Here is a 25,573-nt window from a genome sequence, read left to right as displayed (position 1 = left end):
TGTTGGACAAGAAACCCCAAACTCAAAAGTGGGGAAAATAAGGGCTGTAAATGATCAGGCAGGATCTGAAAGGTTATGCTTGCTTTCCCCCAGCCGTCCGGAGGTTTCAGTAGGCACACCTACGGTATGTGTGCTACCAATGACTCCCAGTGAGTCATTGTGTATCTAAGGGGGAAAAACACAATATCTGAGCGCTTATTCCCTGTGCAGCGCTGTTATCTGCTCCCTGCCAAACACTGTAATAATAACCCAACCAAAATCCTCCAGCATAATTAACCATCACCACATTATTATAATAAAACCCTACCAGGCTATTTTCCCCAAAACAACTTCCAAATCTCCTGACACAAGATGAACACAATCAATTATTGAAATATGCAAATGCAGACATTAAGGATTATCTGTGTTTTTATTGGAGAAGCTTCTCAGCGTGTCGCCAGGGGGGACAGGGAATGAAACAAACACAATTCACAGCTGAGATCTATAGTCTGTAGCCTGATTCCTTTGAACAGTGAAGAACAAAGTACCTCAAACTACATAATTCCTCCACTTTCACCCCCCATCACTAAATATCTTTTGGTTGTGTTAGCTGAGATGTCTCCAAAATGAAGATAACGCAGAAAGCCACCAATTAGAAGAGGACCTGTCCTGACCTGGCCTGTTATGTCACCAGGGGCTAAGAATAGAGTCCCAAACAGTTACGTGAAAAGGAGCACAGCAGTTCAAAAAGAAAAAAAAATGCTGTCAACTCGGTTCCTCAGGTGGCAATCCACTCACGTGGATTCACCACTCAACCGTGCTTAACACCCATCCAGTCAGTCACCAACCCTGGCCATATGACACAGAAACTCTGTACTAAACTGCATTAGGTTGCGTATCATTTCATGTTTTCCGACGCAAAATCTCCTCCGCATCTCCTTGCCACAGACACTCCCTGGTCCCATCGATTGACTGGAAGCAGTCCCACGCAGCCCTCTCTCACCATATGTCTGCCTGGCACACACAGATGCCAAACCGAGGAAGAGATCCGCGGGTCAGCAAATGAGCAGCCGCCCACCAACCCTACTGCTGCCTCCAGTTGGAGTCCATTTCCATTTTCTGCTTCGAAACCCACACTCGAAAAAAGCAAACCTAAACAAGGTCTATGACCCTGGCGGTCAGATACAAAACAGGCTAACATATCCTGGGTGAAGTTGCTAACAGTTCAAACAGAGTGGAGCCAAATCCATCGACTTTGGACTCGACGCATTCCGGCTTAATAGACAGGATGATGTCACTGGGCTGGAGTCCTGATGGAGGCTCCTGGAAAACCTTTCTGTCCAATCAACAGTATTTATGTAAGATGCTTGGGACGCTTCATGCAGCACTGTACTTATGTTATTAAGGGATGATTCTCACTCTTCTGGTAAACCCAAATACATGAGGGTGGAGAAGGGAAATGGGTGTGTGTTGGGTGTATCAAAATAGACTAAGCAAAACGTACTAAATGTCTTGTCTACAACAAACAGTTGTCCAAAATGTACAGCTATCGTTCCCACAGAAAGATAGTGACTAATGTATGGCAGAAGCTATGTTCTAATTATAAAGGGTGTTTCTGAGTAGGCCTAGCTCTTATAATTGACATAGCTAGCATAACTAAGTATGTCACGCCCAAAATTCTTAAAACATGAATCGCCAACGTTTGAATCACAATTAATTAGAATGTCAGTTTGAATTAACTGCATTGCTCAATGGTACTGCATTAACTTGTATGTGTTTTGCCTGCAAATGTATTACATGTTTAATAAAGGTCACTAGCCTTCCTGAGGTCAGAGGACTTAAAAACAGCAAGTGATTCAAACTGAAATTGTTTCCTCATTTGGAGTTGCTGAAGGGTCCTCATAATACAATGAAGAGCATCCTTCTCAAAGTAATGCTTGCAAGATAGCCTAGAAACTAGAGGCAAAACACCCCCCCCACACACACACACATTCTAATTAGTGCACTCGCCCAACGTACACATGTTAACGAGGCTTGTGCGTAACTGATGTGATTAGCTAACAGATTCTGTTGTTTGCATGTCGTCACATGGTCAACGTGTCTGGGGGCACAGCAGGGTTCGGGGGCTGGGGATGTTTGGAGGAAGCTTAGATGACAGGAAGGTTTTGTCTTGGTTCATTATTGAGAGAAGAAGACAACTGGCTCTGTAACTATGAACCGCTAATGACGCCGTGGCCTGTCGGGAACACTGTAGGTGAAGTGGAAACACGGCAAGTCCAGAGACACAAGCTTGAGGGGCTGAGGTCATCCTGAGGGCTTCCTGAGGGCATCCTGAGGGCTTCCTGAGGTCATCCTGAGGGCATCCTGAGGTCATCCTGAGGGCATCCTGAGGGTATCCTGAGGGCATCCTGAGGGCTTCCTGAGGGCATCCTGAGGGCATCCTGAGGTCATCCTGAGGGCATCCTGAGGGCATCCTGAGGGCTTCCTGAGGTCATCCTGAGGGCATCCTGAGGGCATCCTGAGGTCATCCTGAGGGCTTCCTGAGGGCTTCCTGAGGGCATCCTGAGGTCATCCTGAGGGCTTCCTGAGGGCTTCCTGAGGTCATCCTGAGGTCATCCTGAGGTCATCCTGAGGTCATCCTGAGGGCTTCCTGAGGGCTTCCTGAGGACATCCTGAGGGCATCCTAACCACCATACCCTAAGCCTCATTGCACTTCAAAACACACACACACTTTCCCACACCGTCTGAACTCACCGTTGGCACAGACATATGCCCATGCCCACACGCTCTCCCTGTCTCACACACACACACACACACACAAGGTAGAGTGAAAACAGCTGTGGCTAGGCATTTGCCAGAACAAGCTTATCAGAGTCCATTTAACAATGATGTCAATCCTGAGCTCAGGTGGACTGACCTCATACTAATTCAGATAGAGCCTCAGGCTTACAATAATGTGAAAAGATTCCCTCACGTTCACATTGCACCAGACATGACAGAATAAGAGCACAAAACAAGTGCCTAGATGCATAGACAATAAGGAAATGGATGAGGCGAGACACCAATTACATCATGGCCAGTCTAGACATCCCAAAATAGTTATAGGCTGAACACACAATTCTATTCAATTTCATGGCTGCCACATAGCCACAGGCTGCCTACACGTAACACACTCCATTAACACACACACACACACTCGCGCTCTCTCTCTCTCTCGCTCACTCTCTCTCTCCCTCTCTCTCTATCACTCACTCACTCACTCTCTCTCTCTCTGTCTCCCTCTGTGCGTCTGCATGACCCCTGTTTAACAACAACACTTGTTTCTGCCACTTCCCCTCTGAGCCACGCTGCTTCACAGTCTGAAGTGGAGAAGATCCCGGCTGATAGAAACCATGCGTAGACCTGCCGCCACCACTGACACTGAGCAGGCATGGCCCAGTGCAGGAAAGCTGGCTGAAGAAACAGAGGGAGAAGGGAGGGAGGGTCCCTCTGTGCAGCAGGAAGATGCTTGCTCGCTAGTCATGGGTCAGAGAGTCCAGTCAGAGCCGGGTGCTGAAGGAGAGGGTGATCATTGGGCCGGTGAGGAACTGCACAGTCACAAACGTCACACGCACACACACCTTACTCCCCCCCCCCCCGCTCCTATACCCCTGCTGAGAACAGAATTGAACATTTTGTGAGAAGCCTCCCATAGTCTGACATACAAGAAGAGCAAAGCATATGCACATAGGTTTGGCTACAGTGGAGTGGTATAAATTACAGACTCATGGGAGAGCAATGAGAACAATTACAACACTTCCCAAAGCCATAGGAGATGCTTATGAGCAATTTGCTTAGACGTAGGTCTGGATCTTTTCTTAGCTCTGCTTGTAGTTATCTTTTGAATATGGCATTTTATTCTACCAGTCTTTGTCAGTATCAGAGCTTACATCATCATGTTGTTGCTCCCTGACTTGTTTGTATTTAAACTAGGTGGGGATATCAGATAGCGTGGGGTGATCTCTCCAGCCTATCTGAGTTTGCTCAGCCGTCATTCAGTGTGGCTCCCATGATAGAGTAGCTGCTGTACGGTGGTCACCGGGAACAACTTTCAACTCTAAATGGTTCACTAACATGGGAGTGCAGGGGAGAGTGGCTGTAGAAGAGGGTGTAGTTCTTTGAAACAATCATAGCTGGGATATTAAAGACAGCTGGGTTTTCATTCTCGTAACTTTAGAGAAGTGGTTTATGGAATAGGCTAATCTTTTCAGGTTTTAAGCCAAAAATGTGTTATTTTTTTATATTTCAGCCAAGATAACAATTGGTATTCTTTCAAATTATTTTTATTGCACTAACATCAGTATGACATGATCCTAGCCGAAAATCCAAAGCAAAAAATATATATAAAAATCCTACAAACTACAAACAAACTTGTGAGCACTGCCTACATCTTCTCCCTTGGGCTAGCTTCTTTGAGTGATATTAAAAAGCCTCCTGAATGAATACTAGCCTGCTAAGGCCTGCTTGGCCCTCCAGCAAGACGTTTCATAAAAGTTCATCTCAAATGGCTTTTGCCTCGTCGCTCCTTGCCAAACATCTTATACAACTCTGCTGCACCTGCCTGTCTTAAGCACACTAGGCTGTATTGCACCCCCCCCCCCCCACAACAACAACAATCCTAACACCACTCCCCCCCCCCTTCCCCATCCTGCCTCCAGTCCCCACCCCTCTCTAAAAGAATGCATGGGAACTCTCTACATCAGTATGTTAAGTTATTCATCTAAAATTTTTACATAACAATCCATGGCCTGATTTAGCATGCATGCCAGGACTCCCATTTACTTTTCACAACTGGTCCTAATCTCTGTTTGAGTGAGAGAGAGAAAGTAAAATAAAGAGAGAGAGAGTGAGAGAGAGAGAGCGAGCGAGCGAGAGAGAGAGAGGAGGGGGGGGTTTGAGATCCTACACAGAACGCAAAGACACAGAAAAGAACAAGTGGGAGAAAGAGAGCGAGCTGTATGCAGTCATTTCATCACTCGGCCATCTCTATGTAATTCAGAGCCTGTGGTTTTGTTTACATGTTTATGCAATGCATTATGTCACAGAATGCTGGCCAAGTTGAGGAGGTACGCATGTCTGCATGAGTTGGCTCATTATGGCACGTTCACATGGGAAAATAACTCCGGATAAGAGGTGTTTTTAGAGTTAGAGAGTGGCAGCATATAAGCCAAGCTCTGTTTGTCTTGCTTCAGCTGGATATCAAGTTGTAGCAGATCAGCAATTCATAACCAGGCTGGGCTACTTCCCTCAAATCCTGCACCAGACTGTTTAAGAATATAGTTCCCACCAAACGTTGATGAAAATTATCAAATCACGTGCCACTGGGGGCTTAGAATAAATTTATAATAATATTATGTAAGAAAATACTACACTGCCTTTGTTAAATAATAAAGAAAATCCAATAGATGATTAAAACAATGCCACACTTGCACATCGATTTTGCTGCTGGGCTACCACACAATTCTATGACTATCAGCGGACAGCCACAAGACGGGCCACATAGAGGACGGGAAACTCAATAACATCATGTAATTTGAAAATGGATGAGATTGAGGCATCACATTAAGTTGTAAACTCTCAATTCACCAACTTTACAAGAGTCAGGGTGAGACTTTCGAGAAGTAAAACATAATATTAAACTCAAAAATGTGAATCAAAAAGGTAAATTGGCATCATCAATTTACAAACGTTGTATTTTTTTTCTCAATGTTTCCTTTACCTCGCAGGCATTAAACGAGAACAATCTTTAATGAGATTGAGTGTTGCACCATCTCGTTTTCAAAGGGGGTCCCATCAAGTGACATTGGTTGAGAGCGACGTTGTTGGTCAAAGCACGAGAACATGATAGCAAAAAAAGTATGTTCTCAATTCCATGCGAACTATAAATGTTTTGCTTTAGCAAACTGTATAGCATGGCTGAGCAAGGACACACTCTAAGACCCTTTTAATTAAGTTTTTTCAAGGATGCATTGAAACTGTGATGGACTGTTCACTACTGCCGTTGATGGGAGATTATCCTGTTGTAAGGCTACAGCTACCTTATAATGATAGCTACCTTGCAGCACACCGTGCACGATCATCAAGAGCTACGTTATACAGCTTGTCATCGCTTATAGAAAGAACGCCCGTTGAATACAACATATGTGCCGTTAAATACAGCCAAAGCATTTAAGGTTGCAAAAGCTATCACTATGGTGAACGCCACTCTCAATTTATCACAGGACTCGCGTGCACTCACACGGAATTTTACCATTTCCCTCAATGCTCCCAAGTTAAGCAATGTTGTAATGAGACAGTCTTTCTCGTTATATTCCAAATGAATAATTTGGGACATTAATGAAGTTTTACAATACACACTTACCTTCTTAGACCCGTTGTTGTTTTGTCCCATCATGTCCAGAGGGACTCGAGCAAAATGCTGTACCGCTAAACCTCAAACCTCCACTAGCGTCACTCTGCGCTGCAGCCAAGGCAACCAAGGCTCGCGATATCTTAGTTAGAGTCTTGAGAGAAAGGTAGTCAAGTGCGCAATAACTAGCACAGGGAGAGAGAAAGAGTCTATTGGGACAATAGAATTAGGCAGACTCAGGGCCATCGACTGTGCATATCAGAACGTCACCTAGTTGCATGAATACGAAATGCAATAAGATTTATATGAACTTTTTGCTGATTTGATTCATAGTGTACTCTAGAGCTCAGTGCCTTGACTATTCTGACCTGTTTTCAGCTTCTCGATGTTGCTGGAGTCCATCACCTCAGAGTAATGGACGAGGCTCAAATATTTTCAAATAGTTTCCACAGTTATCACTATTCCTCTTTCTTCCTACTTGGCTCAAGTTAACATTCAATAACACAATTTTCTTTATTAAAAACATGTTTTAGAATTGTATTTAGACAACAAAATTTGTGCTGAGCTACAATTTTAACTATGGTTTATTTGGAAGCTATATTGCATGATGCATCACAGTCACACACAGACCAAAAACCCATGAGCAAAAATGGATACAGTTCACAGCAAAATCGGACTTGTCACAAAGCTGTCACATTTTCCAAATGTTTTACAGGAAAAGGTATTCAAATAAGGAGCTTGGTGACCAACACAGTGTTGATGCACACATGGATATTGAGCAACATGCAAAATACTCTCTACCCCTTATTTAATCATACTTACACATAATAACACATATCTTAATAATATTCGCACAACGGTTGTGAATATTATGTTTAGTAGGTCAGTGCAACTGAAATCTCCATTACAATCAGCATTTCATTTAAACAAACGAACCCTCATGAATTCAGCAACCCCTATAATCTAGTTTCCTAGTATCACTATTGGCCAAACAAGTTTACTTGACACACAGCTCAGTGTTCAAATCCCAGATGAATTTCAAATGTACAATGAATGGACCAAAGCAAGCGGTTAGAGTCAGTCTGATTGTTTATGTGTGAATAATCATGGCGCAGGTGCGTGTTTGTGTACATGTGTGTGTGTGTTTCACAGGTCATCAGTCTCGCCGTCAAAGGGTACGGTGTCCATCTCCATGTGCATGCTGCTGGCATCGTTGTTCACCACCCAGCCTATGGGAGTGCGGTTGAAGGAGGGTCGAGAACCAATGTCGTGCTGGTACACCACCGCTGGCTCTGGCTCCTCCTTGGCTACTTCAATGTCTGGCAACTGGAAGGTCATCAGCTGGGAAGCCTTCTCAAAGCCTCCAAAGGGTATGGCAGTCCTATAAGGTAAACGGACACAATAGCAGATTAGTCCAACACGGTAATAATCCAATCCTGTCCATACTAAATATACCAACTAAGTGGAAGGCTATTCTGAATGTAAAAAATAAGAGGAAAATGAGTTTTCTCAGTCTTGCAACAACGAGCTTGGATGTGTTCATATGGTTTGAACTAGAAAGGCAATGGCATACCTGTTGAAGCTTTTGAACTTGGGCAGTTCGCAATGTACTTTTGGGCCTGGCATCTTAGACTTCATGGTAGATGTGAGATCCTCATTGCCTTTCATGGCCCGTTCCCATGGTGACATGTATGTATTTGGGTCCTGGCCACCCTTCTTGCTCTCGTCCAGTCCATTAACACCTGCCCAATAGATCCAAAGAGACGTTCAAGTCAGCTGCTCATATTTTGCCTTGATGTGATCATCAAGTTCCCAACAGACTATAATATATTTGCTTATCTATGCTTATAGCTCCAGCATTGTACAGTCATACCAACCTTGTCCATGGACACCACTGCCATCCCTGCCCTGTCCACCTACACCTCCAATCCCTTGCATCCCACCTGCTCCTACCCCCGCACCCTTGCTGCCAGGTTTTGGAGGGGGCACAGGGGCTTGTCCACCTGCCTGCTTGCCCACCAGGTGGCCTCCAATGTCCACCATCTGGCCCCCTAGGCTGGGAACCAGGTTCTGGAAGTTCTCCTAAAGCAAAAATCAGAGGAACAGCAGATCATTGATCATATTTCCATTTACTTCCCTTGGTTGCAATTCTGTAATCATTTTTGTTGTGTTAATAACTTGCTGCTTGGTTATGTATGCTTTAAAACTTAAGCAGCACTCAGCATGGATTGCAAAATAAATGAATTGTGCAAATAAATCATTTTACCACTCCATTGCTACACTTTCTTTTATTATTCTTTACCATGGACTCGCTGCTGAAGAGATCAGGGTTGTTCTCATAAATGAACTTTTCCATCCTTGCTTTCCTCATCCTAAACATCTTGGAGCCTTTATTCTTCATGAGGGACAGCTCCTCCAGCATGATGTCCCTGGGGCTCCTGATCTTGGTGCCCAGGTCAAACTCAGACGCCTCTGGCTCGCCCTCAAACTCTACAGGGGAGAGAGCAGGAGGCTGGTTACCATAGTTTCATGTCGTTTTCCCCGACAAAAAATAAGAAAGCATACTGTAGAACATGGAATAAAACGTGGTTCTTAGAACATACAGCCCTGGGCCGCAGTCTCATGATCTAAAATGAGATAATGAGAAAATATTGTGTGAAAGAGGCAGGAGTTTGGTTAAACTAAGGTTCGTCGTAGTTAAGCGTATATTGCGAGAAACATGGAACATGTGACCCAATATGTGTATTTTTTATTTATTAAATTTTTTACATAACATAGAGATCATTTTTGGGAGCTCAGAATTATGGTGGGAAAATCATAAATCGATCTCCTTAAAGATGAAATGGCAACCCCTCAACCAGGTAGCTGCAGAGGGAGGTGAGAGGCTGATCCGTCCCTTCAGTTTGGCTGTGTACGCATCGGGGTGCTGATTAAGACACACAGAGCCTGGTGAGGGAAGGTCTTAGTCATTTTCACATCTGTGCTAGTTCCACTATTTCAGCTCCCAGTGCTTGTGATCCATCTGTCAGAAGTCACAGAGTGTTGAAACGGAGGTCATAAGGAATGAAAAGTAGCAGAACATGTGAGTCTACAAGGGCACGGTATCCGTTACCACCACAAGACCCAATAAACGACAGGTTGTTGTTATTACGTACTTAATTTATATCTCACAATTAGATTCAAATGGAAGTCTAATTATTTACTCTGCATCATCTAAACAGTCTATTTTGTATTTTAATTTTTAAGTTGAACATGTTTAACATTTTAGTTTTATCCTATACAAAGTCATGCTTAATTCCTCATGGAAGATTCCAGCAATCTATAAACCAAGCAGTGAGGGAGGTATGATTACCCTCATGAAAGGGCAAAGAAACAAGTATCAATAAAGGCTGAAGTGATTGGTAAAATATGGATGCTGAAATGGAGTATGGATTCCATGATTGAACAGCTGAGAATGTAGGGTCAACCACCACTGCAATGATTTCAAGACAAATGTTTCTGCTGTGAAATCTGCAGAAACAAGCATAAATGTTAACAGTTCCACTTTTGTGGAAGAACTGAATGCACAATTAAACTAAGGACATGTCCTTGAGAGTTTTACAGAAACAGAAAATACATTATTCAGCAAGCTATTTTTTCTGGTTTGAGTACAATTATAGGGAGAACCTCACACGGAACTACCATAGACAGTACATGACAATATTTGATCTTCTACTGAACTTTAAGGGGCCGTTCTCGTAGTACGTAGGCATAGTTATGTGACAGTATACTCTGTAAGTGTGAAAAGTGTGGGTGACGCAGAGGGTGCATGCCTTACCATCCTGAGTAACATGTGACAGGTCAGTAATGACCCTGGAAGGCTTTCTTCGCTTGTTAGGCGGGGCAGGTGTTCCAGAGAGAGGCATGGCTGGGGACATGGAGAGGGCAGAGCAGGATAGCAGGACATCTAAGTATGATACCTCTCAGCTGTAGTTTCTGTTCTCTAAAGTTGAACTGACTTACACATAACAAAAGAAAGTACTAAACTAGCTTAGGCCTCAATTTATTTTATAAATTGACATGACTCCTAGGTAACTCTGTTGTGTGACCCTTCACGCATGCAGTTTAAAAGTCAGTTACAATTTAAAAGCAGTTTGATGACCTTTTCAGATATTATGCAATTGAGATCATCCAAATAATGGCCATCATTCAAGCACAAACCTCTCTTCGTGTTTGAATGTTTGCACACAGGCGCAATCATTCCTATTGCAGGCGGCACCAATAATCAAGAGATGAGAAAGGAGAGTATGACTGGGGTCCCTGAGCATTACTCCAACTGGGCACTTAACACTGCACACAAACATATGCACACCACCTTGTGGTGAGGGAAACCAAAGGACCCGAACATGCTGCCTGGGCTCATTTTTCAGCTTCAGTGGCTGTGTCAATGGCCTTCACATTGTTGACATTCCTCAACCAGCACGTCTGGCGGGAGGAAACGCATAGCTTTACTACAGACTGCAGGTTTGCTTCAGACGGACAACTCAGGTCATGGATATTTACTGTAAACAAGTCCGAGTTCCACAAGTGACTAAGACTCAAGAGAAAAGTTTTGTAGCAAATCATTTGGCATATCCGATGCCTACGTTTCTTAAATTACAAAATTAATTGTATTTTTCCAATAGCTCAGGGAACCTCACCTTCATATCAATGTTACAAACATATGGAAGATGTATCACGCTCAGCATATGATCTGTCTTTGTAGGGTGTTTATGACGTATAAGACACTATCATGGCTCAAATCATGGCTGACTTTGAGCCATACTGTTCTCAGCATACTAAGGGGGTCTGCCAGTGTCTTTAAGGGCCTGTCAAAGGCAAAACATCGCATCTCATCAACTGACTGTAATTCAATCCCACCAAGCTATTTTTAAGCGCCACTTTCTGCTAAGACCTTTTAGTAAAGAGTGGTGGCGTCAGTAGACTACCAGCAGAGCTTCACATGCTGTACACATACTGGGGCATTTTTGAAAACAATCGTTGAAATTGGCCCCAAAATGTGTAGCTCAGACTTAAGGGGAGTGAAGGAGCCTTTTATCAAGGGGCCAGGACATTGTTATCGAAATTGAAGGGGCTATAATGACAGTTGGGTATTCCTCCCCCCTGTTGGGTTTTCGTGCCAGGCTTGGCACGCCAAACCAAATCTGCAGAGGGTGTGATGGGGAGTGCTCAGCACATTCTCTCTCACAACCCTGAGGGTCTTTAACACAATGCCGCGCCCAACACTAAAAATCTATAAACTTTTACAGTCCACTTCTTCACCGGCCCTCATTTGAAAAACATTTCTATTCCAGCCATGAATAAATAATGACTTGCTCATTGAGTCAGCGTACTCAACTATTATTTAAGTGCAGACGCTATTAGCACCTCGAGTGACTGCGTGGTATGGCTGCAGAGTTCTGTTCATTTTCTCTCTTTGTGCGGAGGGATGGTAAAAGTTAGTGAAAATCCATGCTGTTGGTTAGTAGAGCACAGTTAGAGCTTGTGGGCTGAAAATCTCACTCACCCAAGGTTTTTGAGCTCCTTCTTTTGAGGGGGTATCTATAAATACCAGGCAGTGGAGGATTCCAGGTGGATCTAACTTGATCGCGGCTTTACCAATCCCAGGGTGCCTGTGACCTGTGGCCGGACGCAGATCCCAGGGAGTGCAAAATATACCCTCAGCTTGGATGGCAGATCTTTGGGGGGGGGGGGGGGGCGGGCGGGGGAAAGGGGGATGGTTCCGCGGTGACAAGGGAGGGGGAAGGAGGTCGAGGGGAAAGAGGTTCAGGTTGGACCGAGGCTGAGGTGGTGGGGTTGGGGTGCTGGGTGGGTGGGGGGGGGTGGTGGCGGTGGTGGCGGAGGGGGGGTAGTGGATTGTGAAAGTGGGTGGGGGGTCTTTCTGCACAGCCACAAAGTGCTGATGGGGATATCAAGAGAGCAATATCATTCTTGCAGATGGTCTGAACTGCTATATATAGCGCTTTGGGAGAGAGTCTTAACTTAGTTAAAAGATAGCCTCAAAGGACTGTGTGTGTTTGTGTGCATTGGTGTGTGTGTGTGTGTGTTTGTGTGTGTTTGTCTTAAGTTAATTTGTTGGCCTGTTTCTCCCAATCATTAATTATCTCCAAACTTACACTGGATCAGCTTCCCAGACAGCCCTGAGCTTCATTCAGGGTCGCACAGCTCAACCAACAGGACTGGCTGCTTATGTGTTGGCTCAATCTACAAGTTCTCTCTGTGATATAGCCGACTGTTTAGCTGGCACAGCTGAATGTATCTTTCAGTTCAAGTTTCAGTTCTTTCAAACTGACAAATTGTGCCAATTTCGATAAAAAATAAAAATATAATCATTTTCTTATTTATTTAAGCTATAGTTGATTTGTTGACTCATGCACAAGGCTATAGATGATATACATTTAGTAATTTTTTTAATAAAGTATACATTTTTATATATAAAGTAGTGTCCTGTAGTTACAATTGTTTGAAAATAGGCTCACTTGAGTTGTCACTTGATCTGCTCTAATGCACCGTATTAGTTTTCTATATAGCGTACAGTAACACAGATAGACTTTTCTTATCCCTTATAATTGTTAATCCTCATACTGTTTAACTGTATTTGAACCGCAATGTAAAAATGGGACTGAGTGTTGAACAGCCATAAATACTACGTGGGGATATTAACAGCCCTATATATAGGTATCAGGACAGCCAGGCAGAGAGATGCCAGCTAACTCTATCTGAGTTTACTGTATTCATGCTGCGGCATTGCCCTCCATGCTCTCTCGCCCAGAGGAGGAGACGCTTGGATTTTCAGTTCAAAACTGACCTTATGGTGCCCTCATGTGGCGACGTTGTGCTAGGGCAGGCACTGTACAGCCGTGTGTTGTCACTGTACAGTCAAGTACATAGAGAACAAATAGAGATAGATGTAATGTGTTGACTATGGGCTATTTAAAAAATCAAGGTGCTTACAGTACATCTTTCGAATCCAATTTATTGTAAGTAAATGTAAGTGCAAATCTCCAAGGATCAGTTGCAAGACTACCTTTTCCTACCTGTAGCTTCAGTATTCATCCATAAATCATATCCAATCAAAAGCTAATTTAGATTTTTTTTATTATAATAATGTCAATCCTCTCTATTCAAAAGGAAGGTTTTAGTTATTGTACTTCGATTGTATTGCAAAAAGTATTCCTCATCATACAAATTCCATAAGGACATGTGGTTCCCTTTGTGGGTAAAGGGTCAAGAGTCAAGGGTAAACTGGTTTAATCTGGTTTGTAGGAGATGAGGTGAGTTTTGCAACATTGGTGAACATGTTTGCATAACTGAAGATAATATTTATGGAATCAGGACAGAAGATTAGGACTAATCCAAGAATATAAAGCGTCTTTATTGGAGTGGAACTGTAATCCAGGACTAGTATTTGTGTGTGAGAGAACTGCTTTAAGTCTCCTAGTGTGCCTGAGATGGGGGGGGGGCAAGGACAGCTGTTGTGTTCAGTTGGTGTAATCAGGAAGAAAATCTGAGTGTCCGGAAAAGATGTACAGTATGTAGGGCATGTGGTTTGGGAAACTAATACAGGTTTGCATATTCACTGTTCACGCTGTTTTGAAGGAATTAGTTGATCCCTTATTGTGTTTTACTGTCAAATTGTGTTTTGAACAACAGGGGGCAGCGATGGTCCAGAAATACCAGACAATTGGCAAGATTTCAAGGTTATATTTATTAGTCTAAAAACATCTTGTCTGTAAGGCAGTCAAAAGTGTACACCAACATCCTATATTGCAGATTCACAAACAGAAATGTTCAAACTCACACTTGTATCTAGCTACAAAGAGGAACCATTATAATTATTAACTTGTATTTTTACACACTAAGATTCCTGTACTGTATGCACAACATATCACATACTTTGCAAACATTATGACATAAAGCACAATAACATAGTTTAAATTAAGTTCGCTTAGATTCATAAATTATAAAAGCAGCAAACAGTTATCATCTCAAAGAAGGTAAAAGTATTAAACTCTGTCAGCGAACATGACTTTATTTAATTGCATTAATGGTTGTCCCGACACTGTTACCAGGGTTAGTTGTTATTCTCTTCTGACATATTAATTCATTAATGCATTCATTATTAATTCATCAATGCATTATTCAGGCTCTGTATTGCACTGAGACACCGGCATAGTGGAATATCTGTGCCATCAGCCCCCATTTCTACAGTACCTCCTTTCTCCCGGCCTCAGAACCCATTTCACCTTTTCCTGTCACCATCTTCTAATTTCTATTGGCTGTGGGAATTCATTGTCCAGTGTCCAATCAGAAGTCTCACTTTCATGGACCTTTATTGCATCTATTTTCACGCCCTCTACCTGCATGATGGTACAGCCCAAACATGCCATTGTAGACCTTTTATTCATGGTCCAGAATGGACCCTCCCAAAACTCCCTGTTGACAGGGGCCATTTTCAGCCTCCCGTACCTTCCCTATCCACAGCCATACCCATGCCTTAAACCGTTATACTGCCGGTGCCTCCGTTTTCATGTTTTCATTTTTACTTCCTTAATCGCATGACAAATCTGTTTCATTCAAAATAAAGAAAAATACATTTTGTCTCAGCATTGTCATTTGTTTGAATACAACGCGAGTGGTGACATGGACACCAGGCGCTCTAGAGAGCTCACTGGGCACTGGGGACGGCAGGGGCAGGAGCAGCAGCCGTCTAGCTCGACAAACATTTCCATCGCTTTTGGGACTGGGTTGTGCTGGCGCCGAAAGTCAAACACAATGGCTGTCGCTGTTCCCCAAACGGACCCAGCCCGAGCCAATCATCACCATCCAACCGCTCTGTGTGTGCCCCAAGTCTAAGAAGTTGTGCCTAGTGTCACATCAGTCTTGTCCCTGCATGGAGTCACGTGACGCTGCTCTTGTTGAACCGTTTGTCCCTCTAACATCCTGTGTGCCCCCTTCTCCCCGAGTCAGCCTTGCCTCGCTGACCTCTCACCTCTCACCAGAGAGAGGAGACGCCGCGCTCCGTGGTCACATGACATGTGAAAAAACTGTGAAATGATCACCATTCATACCAGATATCCTACACGTTTCAACATTTCAAGTTTCAAAGAATAATTCAGTACAGGCTCTCTCACTCCCATGGCTTTTTATTATTGACAGTATTTCATCTGACTGTGCCGAAAGATAAGCCTTACACAAACCTCCTCCAGGACAGGCGTAGAGAATGGTAGGAACACTACTAGTCCAGTTCTAGTTGTGTACATTGGGTACACTATGGTGTATATGTGAATAATAAAACTCCTCTTATCAATGTCTTGACAGGCTATGTATAGCCTATGCATTTTAGCAACAGCGTCTATATGTGACTTCAAAGCTCATCTACAACTGCAAAGACATGAATACCATTGTAAAATATAAACATATGTTGAAGATGGAACAACAGCCATCACTGCGGCACACATTCAAGCCTCGTAACATATTAAAGCCAAATAAATGAAAAATATAAATATAACAAATTCACTTTAGTTAGGGTTTTCAATCATTGAAATCAAACATAACATTTCAATTAAGTATATGTTGAATCATTCATCTTATATTTATTGTGGGTTTAGGATTTGAAGGGGTCCAAGTCCAAGTCTATCTCTGTCAAACGGGGTCTCCCGCCCAAGCTCACATGGCCCCTGGCCTCCAAATGTGGGGTTTGATGCCTGACTTGGTGGCGATGAAGCGAGGCTTTGGCACCTGGATGGGAGTGGCTCTCAGGGGAGGCAGCGAGCCCAAGATGCTCAGCTCAGGGGCACTCTGGAACTGCTTGGCAGCCTGGAGCCCTGTGTAGGACACTCCAGTGTAGGGCGTCGGGTGGGGGATGGGGACCGAATTGGGGATTGGGATGGCGGAGATTTGGGGCAGGCTTGGGAGCCCAGATGTTGGGTGTGGAGCATTGAATGGCGTTGGGGTGGGGGCTGAGAAAGGGGTGGGGGCTGAGAAAGGGGTGGGGGTGGTGGCTGAGAAAGGGGTGGGGGCAGAGAAAGGGGTGGGGGTGGGGGCTGAGACGCGAGCGGTGGGCGGGGATATGGGGGTAGGGGTCGGCGAGGTCATGTCAGAGCGCATGATGGGCTCTCCGAGTGTGGTGGCGGACCGCTGGGCGATCACTTTGGTAGCCAGCGTGGGCGCTGACATGGGCGTGGGGGTGGAGAAGCGTTTGATCTCATACACCCGGGCCGCCTTGATGGGGATCTGCCTGGGCGGGGTCAGCGAGCTGCCCACCATGGTGTACCCACCCTGCTGCTGCTGCTGCTGCTGCTGCCTCTGTGCCTGGTAGGAGGGCATGGCGGACAGGTTAGCCACGCTTCCACCGTAACTGAACATTCCAGAGTTGAGCTGGTAGGGCTGCCTCCTCATGAAATCCAAAGCTTTGATGCCCTCTCTCTGGGAGCCCATTCCCCCTGGTCCCCCTCTGCCCCTGCCAGTATCCCGCTGTGGGCCCACAGGGCAGGAAGGAGCCAGAAGAGGGTTGTAGCCAATAGGAGGAGGAGCTCTGATATTGGGGGAGTACTTCCACTGGTTGGGAAGCGAGGGGTTGGAGGAAGGGTCGTAGTCTTGGGCACCGGCCATGGAGTGGACCTCCTGTTGGAAGGGGGTCTCTGGGGGGGTATCCACCACGTACAGGTCCATGCGGCTCTGCCTACGGGCAAACAGCTGAGCCCCCTTGCCCTCATTCTGGGGGATGAGGGGCGTCTCATGGATCACCCTGGGCTTGGGGGCCACCGGAGGCGGCATCCTACCTCTGCCCGCCTCGCCATCCTGGTTGTCTTCCTCGCCGCCCTCGTAGCCCATGACCACCGAGGGAGGGCGTCCGTAGCCGCGGTGGGGTCTGTCATCCAGGTTCTGGACCATGTTGAGCAGCTCCGGGTTGGGGGAGTTCTTCTTGTCCTCCGGGGTTCGGAACATGGGTCTCCTGCCGCTGCGACGGCGGGCATCCAGGAGGATTCCAGTACGACCACCGGGGGGAGACATAGGGGTGGTGGGTATGGGCGTGGGGGCTACCCTGGTAGCTTGAGGTACCACAGACACCGGAGCCGTTGGTGGGGTGGGCATTGGGACCGGAAGGGGTTGAGAAAATGCCATCGGAGGTGGTTGAGACACTGGGACTTGAGATGGTGGGGCGACGGAGACCTGAGGTGGCTGGTACACGGTCTGAGGTGGAGGGGCGGATGACACAGACACAGGGGGCATGGGAGCCATTGAGGCTGGTACATGGTGCATCTGGGAAGCCGTAACGGGCATTTGAGGGATAGGGGCAGCCGAGACCTGGGGCATGGGTGCCACCGGGGCCGAAACAAGGAGATGGGGTGCAGTCATTGTCATTGGCTGGGCTGCCTGCATGGTCTCCATAGGGGTGGAGAATGCTGGGTAGCAAGGGGCCACGGAGGAGGGGGAGAAGGGACCCCCGGCCACTGAGGGCGGTGGAGAGAAGATGGAGGGCTGGCTCAGGGAGGAGAGGGGAGCCATGTTGGCGGCTAGCTCGGAGGAAGCGGAGAAAGGCGTGGGCACAATGCCTGCCGAGGTGGCCGGGCGCTGGGGTTTCTTGGCAACAGTGGGCCGGAACACGACAGGAGCCGTGGCGGCTCTGTTGGCGACAAAGCCGGGGGCGAAGGGTTGGGCGGTTCTGTTGAGGACAGAGCTGGAGGAAAGTTCCGGCAGGGGTGTCTGGGCTGGGGGCGCTGGGGCGGTCAGGATGGTCACTGAGGCGGTGGCTGGTTTTGGCGCCACAACTGGAGGTGACATCACCATGCTAACTGTGCTAACAACAGAGTAGGACATGTTTCCGTTGGCCATGCTGTGGATGGGAGGGGCCAGTTGCTGGGCCTCATCCTGGAAAGATGCAGGGGGTGGTGGCTGGTGGGTCTGCAAGAATTGCATGTCTGGCTGAGATTGGCTCGGTGGATACTGATTCGGTTGCTCCACGATCTGTGATTGGCTTTGGGGCTGTGGCTGAGGCGGGGCCTGAGGCTGAGCGGCCTCCACTTTCCTGGCGTGCTCCGCCGCCCTCTTCCTCTGCTGCTCAAACAGCTGGGCGCCCTTCCCGGCGGTGTCGCTCAAACCCGGACTGGGCGCGTCCTCCGCCCCGTCCCCTCGCCCTCCCGCCGCCGTCGCTGCCGTCGCCCTCTTCTCCAGCACGTCCAGATAGTCGCCGTCCCAGGTGGAGTCAGGGGCAGCGGAGAAGCCGTCTTCGTCAAACTCGGACTCACTGCCCAGGAACACCCCATCCTCTTCCTGGGAGTCCTGGCGCAGGTCCTCGTCCACGCTGCCGAAGCTGGTCAACGTGTACTTCTTGGAGCGCTGGCGTCGCTTCTTAAACATGAGCACACCCTTGGAGTGGGGGTTGGGCGCGTCGGTCAGCAGGGAGGCGATGGTGCGACACTTAGTCCGTGCCTCTTTAACCTGCTTGTCCTGGAGGGTGTCTCCCCGGTTCAGCTCTGCATGTGTGAGAGGACATGGTTTACAGTGGGGACATTACACAGTGTGTGCAGGAATGTCAGCATCTTGGCATGCATCGTAGGGTTGAGGTCAGTTCTATTTATTTATGTAGTCAATAAATAATGTTTTTTTTTTTACAAAAATGTATGTTTGGCTTTTAATTTGGAATTCAGGAATAGTCTCAACCTTGTCTCGAAAACAAAAATAAAAATGAGAACATTGATAGCCACGGTGAAGAATATTTTTGCCCTCTTGATGACCGTATAATCTTCACACAGCTGGCTCAATGTGACATCAGGGATCTAATGACATCAGCAATCTAAAAACAACCTGCCATGTCTTTAACAAGACTATCCATCTTTTAACCCGCAACAAGAGCACTGCTGGAAAAATACCAGACAAGACAGACATTTTTTCACATTAGCTGCGGTGCAACAGGAAGTTCCTTGTTAACCTTTTGAAATAGGCAGAAACTGGGATAACTGAAGTTAGTTAACTTGAACTAAGTTAACTTGTTGGCATGTTGCAAACCATTTATGGAATTGAATAGTATAGTGTGAAGACTAATTCTATTAGCCAAATATGTATGTAAAGAGGTTTTACTTAATAGGACACTGACTGTGTCCCTGAACAGGACACGTAGGCTAAATGTTGAACATCCATGAGGGGACAGTACAGTATTTATGGGACTATTTATTCACCCTCCTAAAAAAGTCCTTCTTATCCTCAAATAGCACCTGTCTTCCTGCACCTAAGTTTACGAGTGACAGATGGGAAGCATTTGAATATTTTGTATCACAGAAAGAAGGAAAGATGAAGTTAAAAGTGTTAAAATAGTCAAATGGTGTACTTTAAAGCACACCCTGGATATAATATGTTATTTATAGTGGTAAATATATGGTGAATTGGATATTTTTCTGATCTAGGGCATTACTTACTGTGAACTTCCCACATCCCATTACATTTTCCATTACTGGATATCCTGGTTCAGATGGCCACTCAGTGTTATTAGTCAGGCTAAAATAGACATCTCTTCATATAAAGCCATTCAAAAACTCAGAATCTGGTGAATGGGTTTTACAGAAATGGCTGAAAAGGACATTCAGGACATGCCAGAAAACCTCCTTTTCACCATGCGAGTCGTAAACCAGAAGGGAGTCGGTACTTGTTCATAGGAAGGGTTGGTGAACTAAAGCTGAAGGTCGGCAGTTCACTCCCTTCATGCTAAAACAAGACTTATCTGAAAAAAACATTTGTTCCCAAATTCATGGGGCATCTTAGATATTTAGGGCAGTCTGGAGTACACCTTGTGGGATCTCTTCGGACATTCTTCAGCTGCTCACCCAGGTCAGGGGCCTGGGCTTCACAGCCATGTTAGCTTTGACATATGGATCATATCAGGGTCCCTATTTATATCTATCGGTGTGTTTCTGTATCTGTGTCTTCTTAGTGTGCTCCTGACAATAGGTATGGATGGAATGGTTTCACATTAGGAGTCTTGGATGGATGCTACGATGTCCTATTTTGCAGATAGGACGTCGGAGCTGATAACGAGAGCTTTTCCCGTGAATTGATTTTCTCATATTCACTTCGGATTTGGAAGCACAAGACAGACCATGTGAGGTTAAGGTAGTGCAGAAGGACAGGGAGACATGAGAGTTGGCCAGAAAGGGAAAGTGAGACGAGGGGAGAGGGTCTGCTACTTGATACCAGATAGCAGCTGTACATGCCTTTCTCTGTGGCCAGGCCCAGGCCCAGAACCAGCACTCCGGTTATCACTCCACTGAACCAAGAGTATATTTAGCAGCCTACGTGGAAGTGCTCTGTGTTCTCTTAAAGGGGATGGAACACACATGTTCTCACATCAGAAATGTCTGGTCCAATCACATCTGACGTGATCCAAGGAATCGAGTTGCCTCAATTTGAATATTCAAATGATCCACTCTCGGAAAGCGCCTCACGTTGTGCCAAACCGAACTAAAGTAAATGTTTATTCCAGCTGTGCATGACCTTGCTATCATATTGATTTGGTGACAGAGAGACATGAAAGCTGCGGCTTGAGTGAGTACTCAACCTGAGACCTGAAACTTTAGTATTTACTTGAGAGTTTTTTTTTTCTCATGTGGATTACATGGTGAGAAATATCTCCTGGTTGACTGCTCATCAACAGGGTACTCACTGGCTTGTTTGGCTTTATCCATGTATGTGGTTGTCAGCTCCTCATCCAGAGGCGTCTCCAAAGGCCCCACCATGGGCACCAGCTGCCCACGGGAGCCCAGCATCATGGCCTCCTTCGCCCTCTCAGGGGACACCAGCGGGGGAACGTTGGTCAGCTCCTGGAAGCCGCTGTCCTCCTCCGGCCCCCCACCTGGAGGCCCCTGGTCATCCGCCGAGGAGATGATGGACGAGGTCTCCGTGGAGGTCTGCGATGACCACATCCCTGAGGGCGGGGGCTGGTAGATGACCTCCCGCCGGGCCACGCCCACACCGGACAGCGCCCCCCCCTCCCCCCCGCCGCCGCCCGCCGCGCCGGGGTAGACGCGCGCGTCCGGCGCGCTGTCGTAGCCGCTCATCTCGGACGTCTCGCCGCCTTCCGCCGCAGCGCGGCCCGGGGGTTTCCCCGCCAACGGGTTGTTGGGACTCCGGCGTTTCTGCCGCCGCTGGCGCTCGTGGGCCGCCACGTCGGCGTCGCTGTCCGTCTCGCCGTAGTACGCCTCGCTGCCCGGCGGGGAAGTCAGGCCGCTGCGCCCCGCGGGGGACAGGAGGGAGCTGCGGCTGTGGCTGTGGTGCACCTCCCTGACTGGGGGGTGGTGGGGCTGGGCAGAGGGGGACATGGCGCGCAGGACTGCCCGGTACTCCTTGTCGATGCGGGGGGACGGGGCACGGGTCAAGAGCACCACGGACTGGAAGCCAGCCGGCGCTCTGAGGGAACCGGATGGGGGAGAGAGAGGAGACACGTGACGCTGCCGCTCTACCGGAGTGCACAGCCCTGAAGCATACAGCCGAGGTGGTCAAATATGCCTGTGAACTCACAGGACGTACATGAAGCTGTGTGTTTCATGATTCCACATAGTTTTTGTGATACCTGCGTATTGATACAACTCGTGTTTTGACCGTTTTGACTGGGTTTGGAAAGGTCCCGCCTCTCACCTTTTGACCCGGATGTGGAGTATTCCGGATGAGCTGTCGATGAGGGTCATGGCCTGGGCGTGGGACAGACCACTGCATGGCTGATCGTTGATGGACACAAGCTCATCTGCCTCTCGTAGGTCTGCCCTGCATGCCTTACTGCGCTTTCGTACCTATGGCAACAGAGGGAGACAAAGACATAGGCGCAGGAAGGTCAGAGTATGCAAAGGGTTTCCGTGCATTGGTGACTGTCTGGTGGACAGAAAGTAAAGGTTCTATTATACTTTATAATACAAATCTCGTTATCATAAAAAAAGAGCATGGAAAAGTGTGATTTTGAACCTCTCCACATTCTCTTTAGCTAAGAGATAATTGAATGATTCACTTCAATCGATGAACTGATTCAAGAGATGCACTTACACTCTCACTCCCTCTCTCTCTCTCTCTCTCTCTCTCTCTCTCTCTCTCTCTCTCTCTCTCTCCCTCTCTCTCTCTCTCTCTCTCTCTCTCTCTCTCTCTCTCTCTCTCTCTCTCTCCCTCTCTCTCCCTCTCTCTCTCCCTCTCTCTCTCTCCCTCTCTCTCTCTCTCTCTCTCTCTCCCTCTCACACACGTTTCCTCCAATCGATCTCTACTCTATCATCATCCAGCTGGGGGAGGAAACCCGACGGGGGGCTCCTCGTTTTGGGATCTGTGGTAGTCCCTGATACAAGGATACAAGGACTACCTGGACTTGTCCTGACAGCCTCAATGTGCCGGAGACAATGGCCACACACTGCCACCCATGTAGAGTCCTCTCACCCACTTCACCAGGGTGAATGTCAGTCAGGTCCCTTGCAGCTCTAAACCTTCCTCTATCTATGTTGAGCGTCGTTCCATAGTGGACACATAAGTGGGGCAGCATGCCCTCCCTGTAAAACCATATTGTTTGCAGGTGCCACCAATACCATCAACCACTTATCATATTTGTTTGAGGATAGCACTGTCCATTCTTGAGGTTGCTTAATTAAGGTCTCAAGAATATCATATAATATTCTGTCTATGCGCTGGACATTACATCTATGAATGCAACAGAATGCCTTGTAGACAGCCAATCAGTCTTTGTTGAGATATTCTTGGCTGACATTTATAGGCCACTAATGAAATCCCGGGTTCGCTGTTTGCTAATCCTGTCAAAGTGGCCCTGACTTTGTGCAGCTACTTGTGGTCCAGGATATGAATAAGTCCATCAATCAGTCAACTCGCCTACGTCACTTCTGGCTGCTGCCCTTGTACTTGATGCACACACACACACACACACACACACACAGTCCCAAGATCCCACTGTCTCGTGTGCCTCCACCACAGCCAGCACACAAGGGAGTTTTCAATAAAACAAAATAGCAGCCACATATACCACTTGTGTCTAGGTATTCAGCTGGAGGCCTGACATAATTACACCCTACCTTCTGGGAGGTCAAAGGTCATAGACAGTTTTAGATCAGTCGCCACAGCACTGTCACAGCTGTCTTTAACCATAACAATTAGCCTCATATGCACCTACTGTGCAACTAACTTGTACAGTATCCCATGTACAGTAAGTCACCTCTAGGATTGTTGTCATGGATTCATTTTGTGGGACCTCCATACTTAGGGCTCCTATAATGGCTTGGCCTGTTACACAATACAGGATGTAGCCTGGGTAAGGTGGTTTGAAGGCGGCCTATGACAGTATGACTTTGACTAAAATGAAGCTACGTACATGTGACATTACAGTAGTCAGCAAGCTGAAACTTCAGTCTAAAAGTACTTTTTAAAGTGTATATTAATGTAGCTGTGAACATCCAGGAGGTGTCAGTGTTTTCTTTTAACTTTTTAATTCTGGATCAAACCGAGCAGAGGCAGCAAATATAACTCTGCTCCACCATTTTGGAATTTGGAGCTGAAACACACACCTTTCCTCCAGGTCCTAGGTTCAGTCCGTCCAGTGTAGCCTTGGTAAGCTGGCCCACACCAAGAATAGCACATTTGAAAAGCGGTTTTGCTAACTCAACACTCAGTAAATGCGATGAGTGTGTATGAGAGTGCTCATGTGCACACAAAAATAATCCAGAATATCTATATCAAGATGGGAAAAGAATAGACAGAAATGAATCACTGGGGTGAGGAGAGCAGCACAGCTAGGGAGGTGACGAAGGTTCTAGAATCTTAACCGTAAATAAATTGTGAAATACCACCGATGTCATGAAGACCTCTCTATTACGGTTGGAAAGTAACTGAGCTCATTCTATGAACAGATCGGAGCAAAATCACGATCTTCTGAAAACGATCATCCTGATCTGACAAACATCTGTGTTTCTCCTCTCTGCACATGTTCTACGCTGTCTACCGTGTTCCAACAATAATCCCATGACGCCTCATAGCTACGCTATACCACTCTCTAGCCAGAGTAAAGCCTCTGTATGATGAAACACATCTGATTGGATGAAGAGCGACAAAATGAAGACCGTGTATCATTTGTTTTGATAAGCAGTGAAGTTGGGGGGTGAAGGGGGAGTTGGGCTGTTAAAGTTTCAGTTTCACACCTCTATCTATTACCCAAGTGCCTCCTTGTCTCCTGTTCAGATCAGATCATCCAGATCCATGACTCACTCCCAGGCCTCTGCACCAACCCACCACGCCAGCCACAATTCCATCTCCACCCCATTCAATCATAACCCCATTCAAGGCCTCTTTACAATCCAGCCACGCAATTCCAAACCTGACATGATTTCAACTCCCCATCATAGAAAACCCAATTTCCAGCCATGAAAACGTTCCCTCATGTCATCTAGCCTTTACGCCATCCGCAGTGACCTTCCATATCGCGCAGGCTGATCCCTCATCTGATTCCATTCAAACCCGTCTCACCATTCACTGAAGCCGTACCTTGGCCACCTGTAGTGGCTTGTGGTGCTCCACCCCTCCCTGCAGACGAAAGCCCCACGGTGCTCCGCCAGACAAGGAGATGACCACCTCCTCAGCCACCATGGTTGTCTTCTTTTTTTTACGTTTCCTGACTGCCTTCTTTTGTTTGGGGTTTCCGTCGTGTCGTTGTGTCGTTCCGGGGGTGGGGGACGGACCCTCAGTGCGTTGGGTCCATGGTTGACAGGGCCCCCCTCAGAGAGCCATGTCCTGCTCTCCGTCGGCGCTACGCTATCCTGGGACTGACTGAGCCCAGTTCCGCTACTCTGGCACCTGGGCCAAGTCACACTCGCTCTTACACACACTTACACACACACTTACACACACACACTCACTGTCATGGACACACGCGTGCGTGGTTGTACGCCCACATGCACCGCCGTAGGGCCGTGCTGATAGGGTGGCAGGAAGGGAGGGTGGGGGGGTCCTGAAAGAGAAGTAGAGGGAGAGAGAGAGATAGGGAAGAGACAGAGTGAGAGGAATGCTGGTTTGAATGATGAAGGGAGGGGCCAACTGCACACTTGTCCTGTCACTCATTCTTCTTGGCTGTCAGAAGGTTGTTGATAGCCCCTCCAAAAATATCCCTCCCTCACTCTAACTCCCACCCCCAGACCTGGT

At 46.9% G+C, this 25,573-nt stretch overlaps 3 protein-coding genes across 3 annotated transcripts in view; all 3 read right to left on the bottom strand.

Moving 5' to 3' along the window:
* Window positions 1–6,451, bottom strand: part of usp54a (ubiquitin specific peptidase 54a) — a 51,808-nt gene extending 45,357 nt beyond the window's left edge. Inside the window, exon 1 of the mRNA XM_084710008.1 lies at window positions 6,380–6,451. The gene's annotated coding sequence lies outside the window, so the exon portion shown is untranslated. The remainder of the gene's footprint in view (window positions 1–6,379) is intronic.
* Window positions 6,452–6,933: 482 nt separating this feature from the next.
* On the bottom strand, window positions 6,934–12,072 carry myoz1a (myozenin 1a). Its single transcript, XM_084708971.1, has 6 exons — window positions 11,913–12,072; window positions 10,185–10,274; window positions 8,670–8,857; window positions 8,245–8,449; window positions 7,941–8,109; window positions 6,934–7,748 (listed from the first exon to the last, which is right to left on the bottom strand). The coding sequence occupies exons 2-6, from the start codon at window positions 10,270–10,272 to the stop codon at window positions 7,514–7,516; spliced, it is 885 nt and encodes a 294-aa protein (XP_084565097.1). The 5' UTR covers window positions 10,273–10,274; window positions 11,913–12,072; the 3' UTR covers window positions 6,934–7,513.
* A 3,462-nt stretch (window positions 12,073–15,534) lies between these two features.
* Window positions 15,535–25,244, bottom strand: synpo2la (synaptopodin 2-like a). The gene is made up of 4 exons (XM_084708970.1): window positions 24,920–25,244; window positions 22,037–22,188; window positions 21,066–21,808; window positions 15,535–18,885 (listed from the first exon to the last, which is right to left on the bottom strand). Exons 1-4 carry the CDS (start codon window positions 25,019–25,021, stop codon window positions 16,076–16,078), a joined length of 3,807 nt encoding a protein of 1,268 aa, XP_084565096.1. The 5' UTR covers window positions 25,022–25,244; the 3' UTR covers window positions 15,535–16,075.
* Window positions 25,245–25,573: the final 329 nt, after the last annotated feature.

Source organism: Hypomesus nipponensis, chromosome 11, assembly GCF_054491055.1.
Source record: "Hypomesus nipponensis isolate SF chromosome 11, ASM5449105v1, whole genome shotgun sequence".
NCBI classification, from domain to species: domain Eukaryota; kingdom Metazoa; phylum Chordata; class Actinopteri; order Osmeriformes; family Osmeridae; genus Hypomesus; species Hypomesus nipponensis.
Note: the sequence above shows the minus strand (reverse complement) of the source record. Positions and strands in the feature narration are given on the sequence as shown.

What these genes read in the sequence shown, in the direction of transcription:
- synpo2la (XM_084708970.1), bottom strand. Translation starts at nt 25,021, where the DNA reads ATGGTGGCTGAGGAGGTGGTCATCTCCTTGTCTGGCGGAGCACCGTGG. An exon ending in CTCCACATCCGGGTCAAAAG is followed by an intron (nt 21,809 to 22,036) that starts GTGAGAGGCGGG and finishes CGGTTCCCTCAG; the next exon opens with AGCGCCGGCTGGCTTCCAGT. An exon ending in GGATAAAGCCAAACAAGCCA is followed by an intron (nt 18,886 to 21,065) that starts GTGAGTACCCTG and finishes TCACACATGCAG; the next exon opens with AGCTGAACCGGGGAGACACC.
- myoz1a (XM_084708971.1), bottom strand. Translation starts at nt 10,272, where the DNA reads ATGCCTCTCTCTGGAACACCTGCCCCGCCTAACAAGCGAAGAAAGCCT. An exon ending in CAGTGGTGTCCATGGACAAG is followed by an intron (nt 8,110 to 8,244) that starts GTTGGTATGACT and finishes TCTATTGGGCAG; the next exon opens with GTGTTAATGGACTGGACGAG. An exon ending in AAGTTCAAAAGCTTCAACAG is followed by an intron (nt 7,749 to 7,940) that starts GTATGCCATTGC and finishes TTTACCTTATAG; the next exon opens with GACTGCCATACCCTTTGGAG.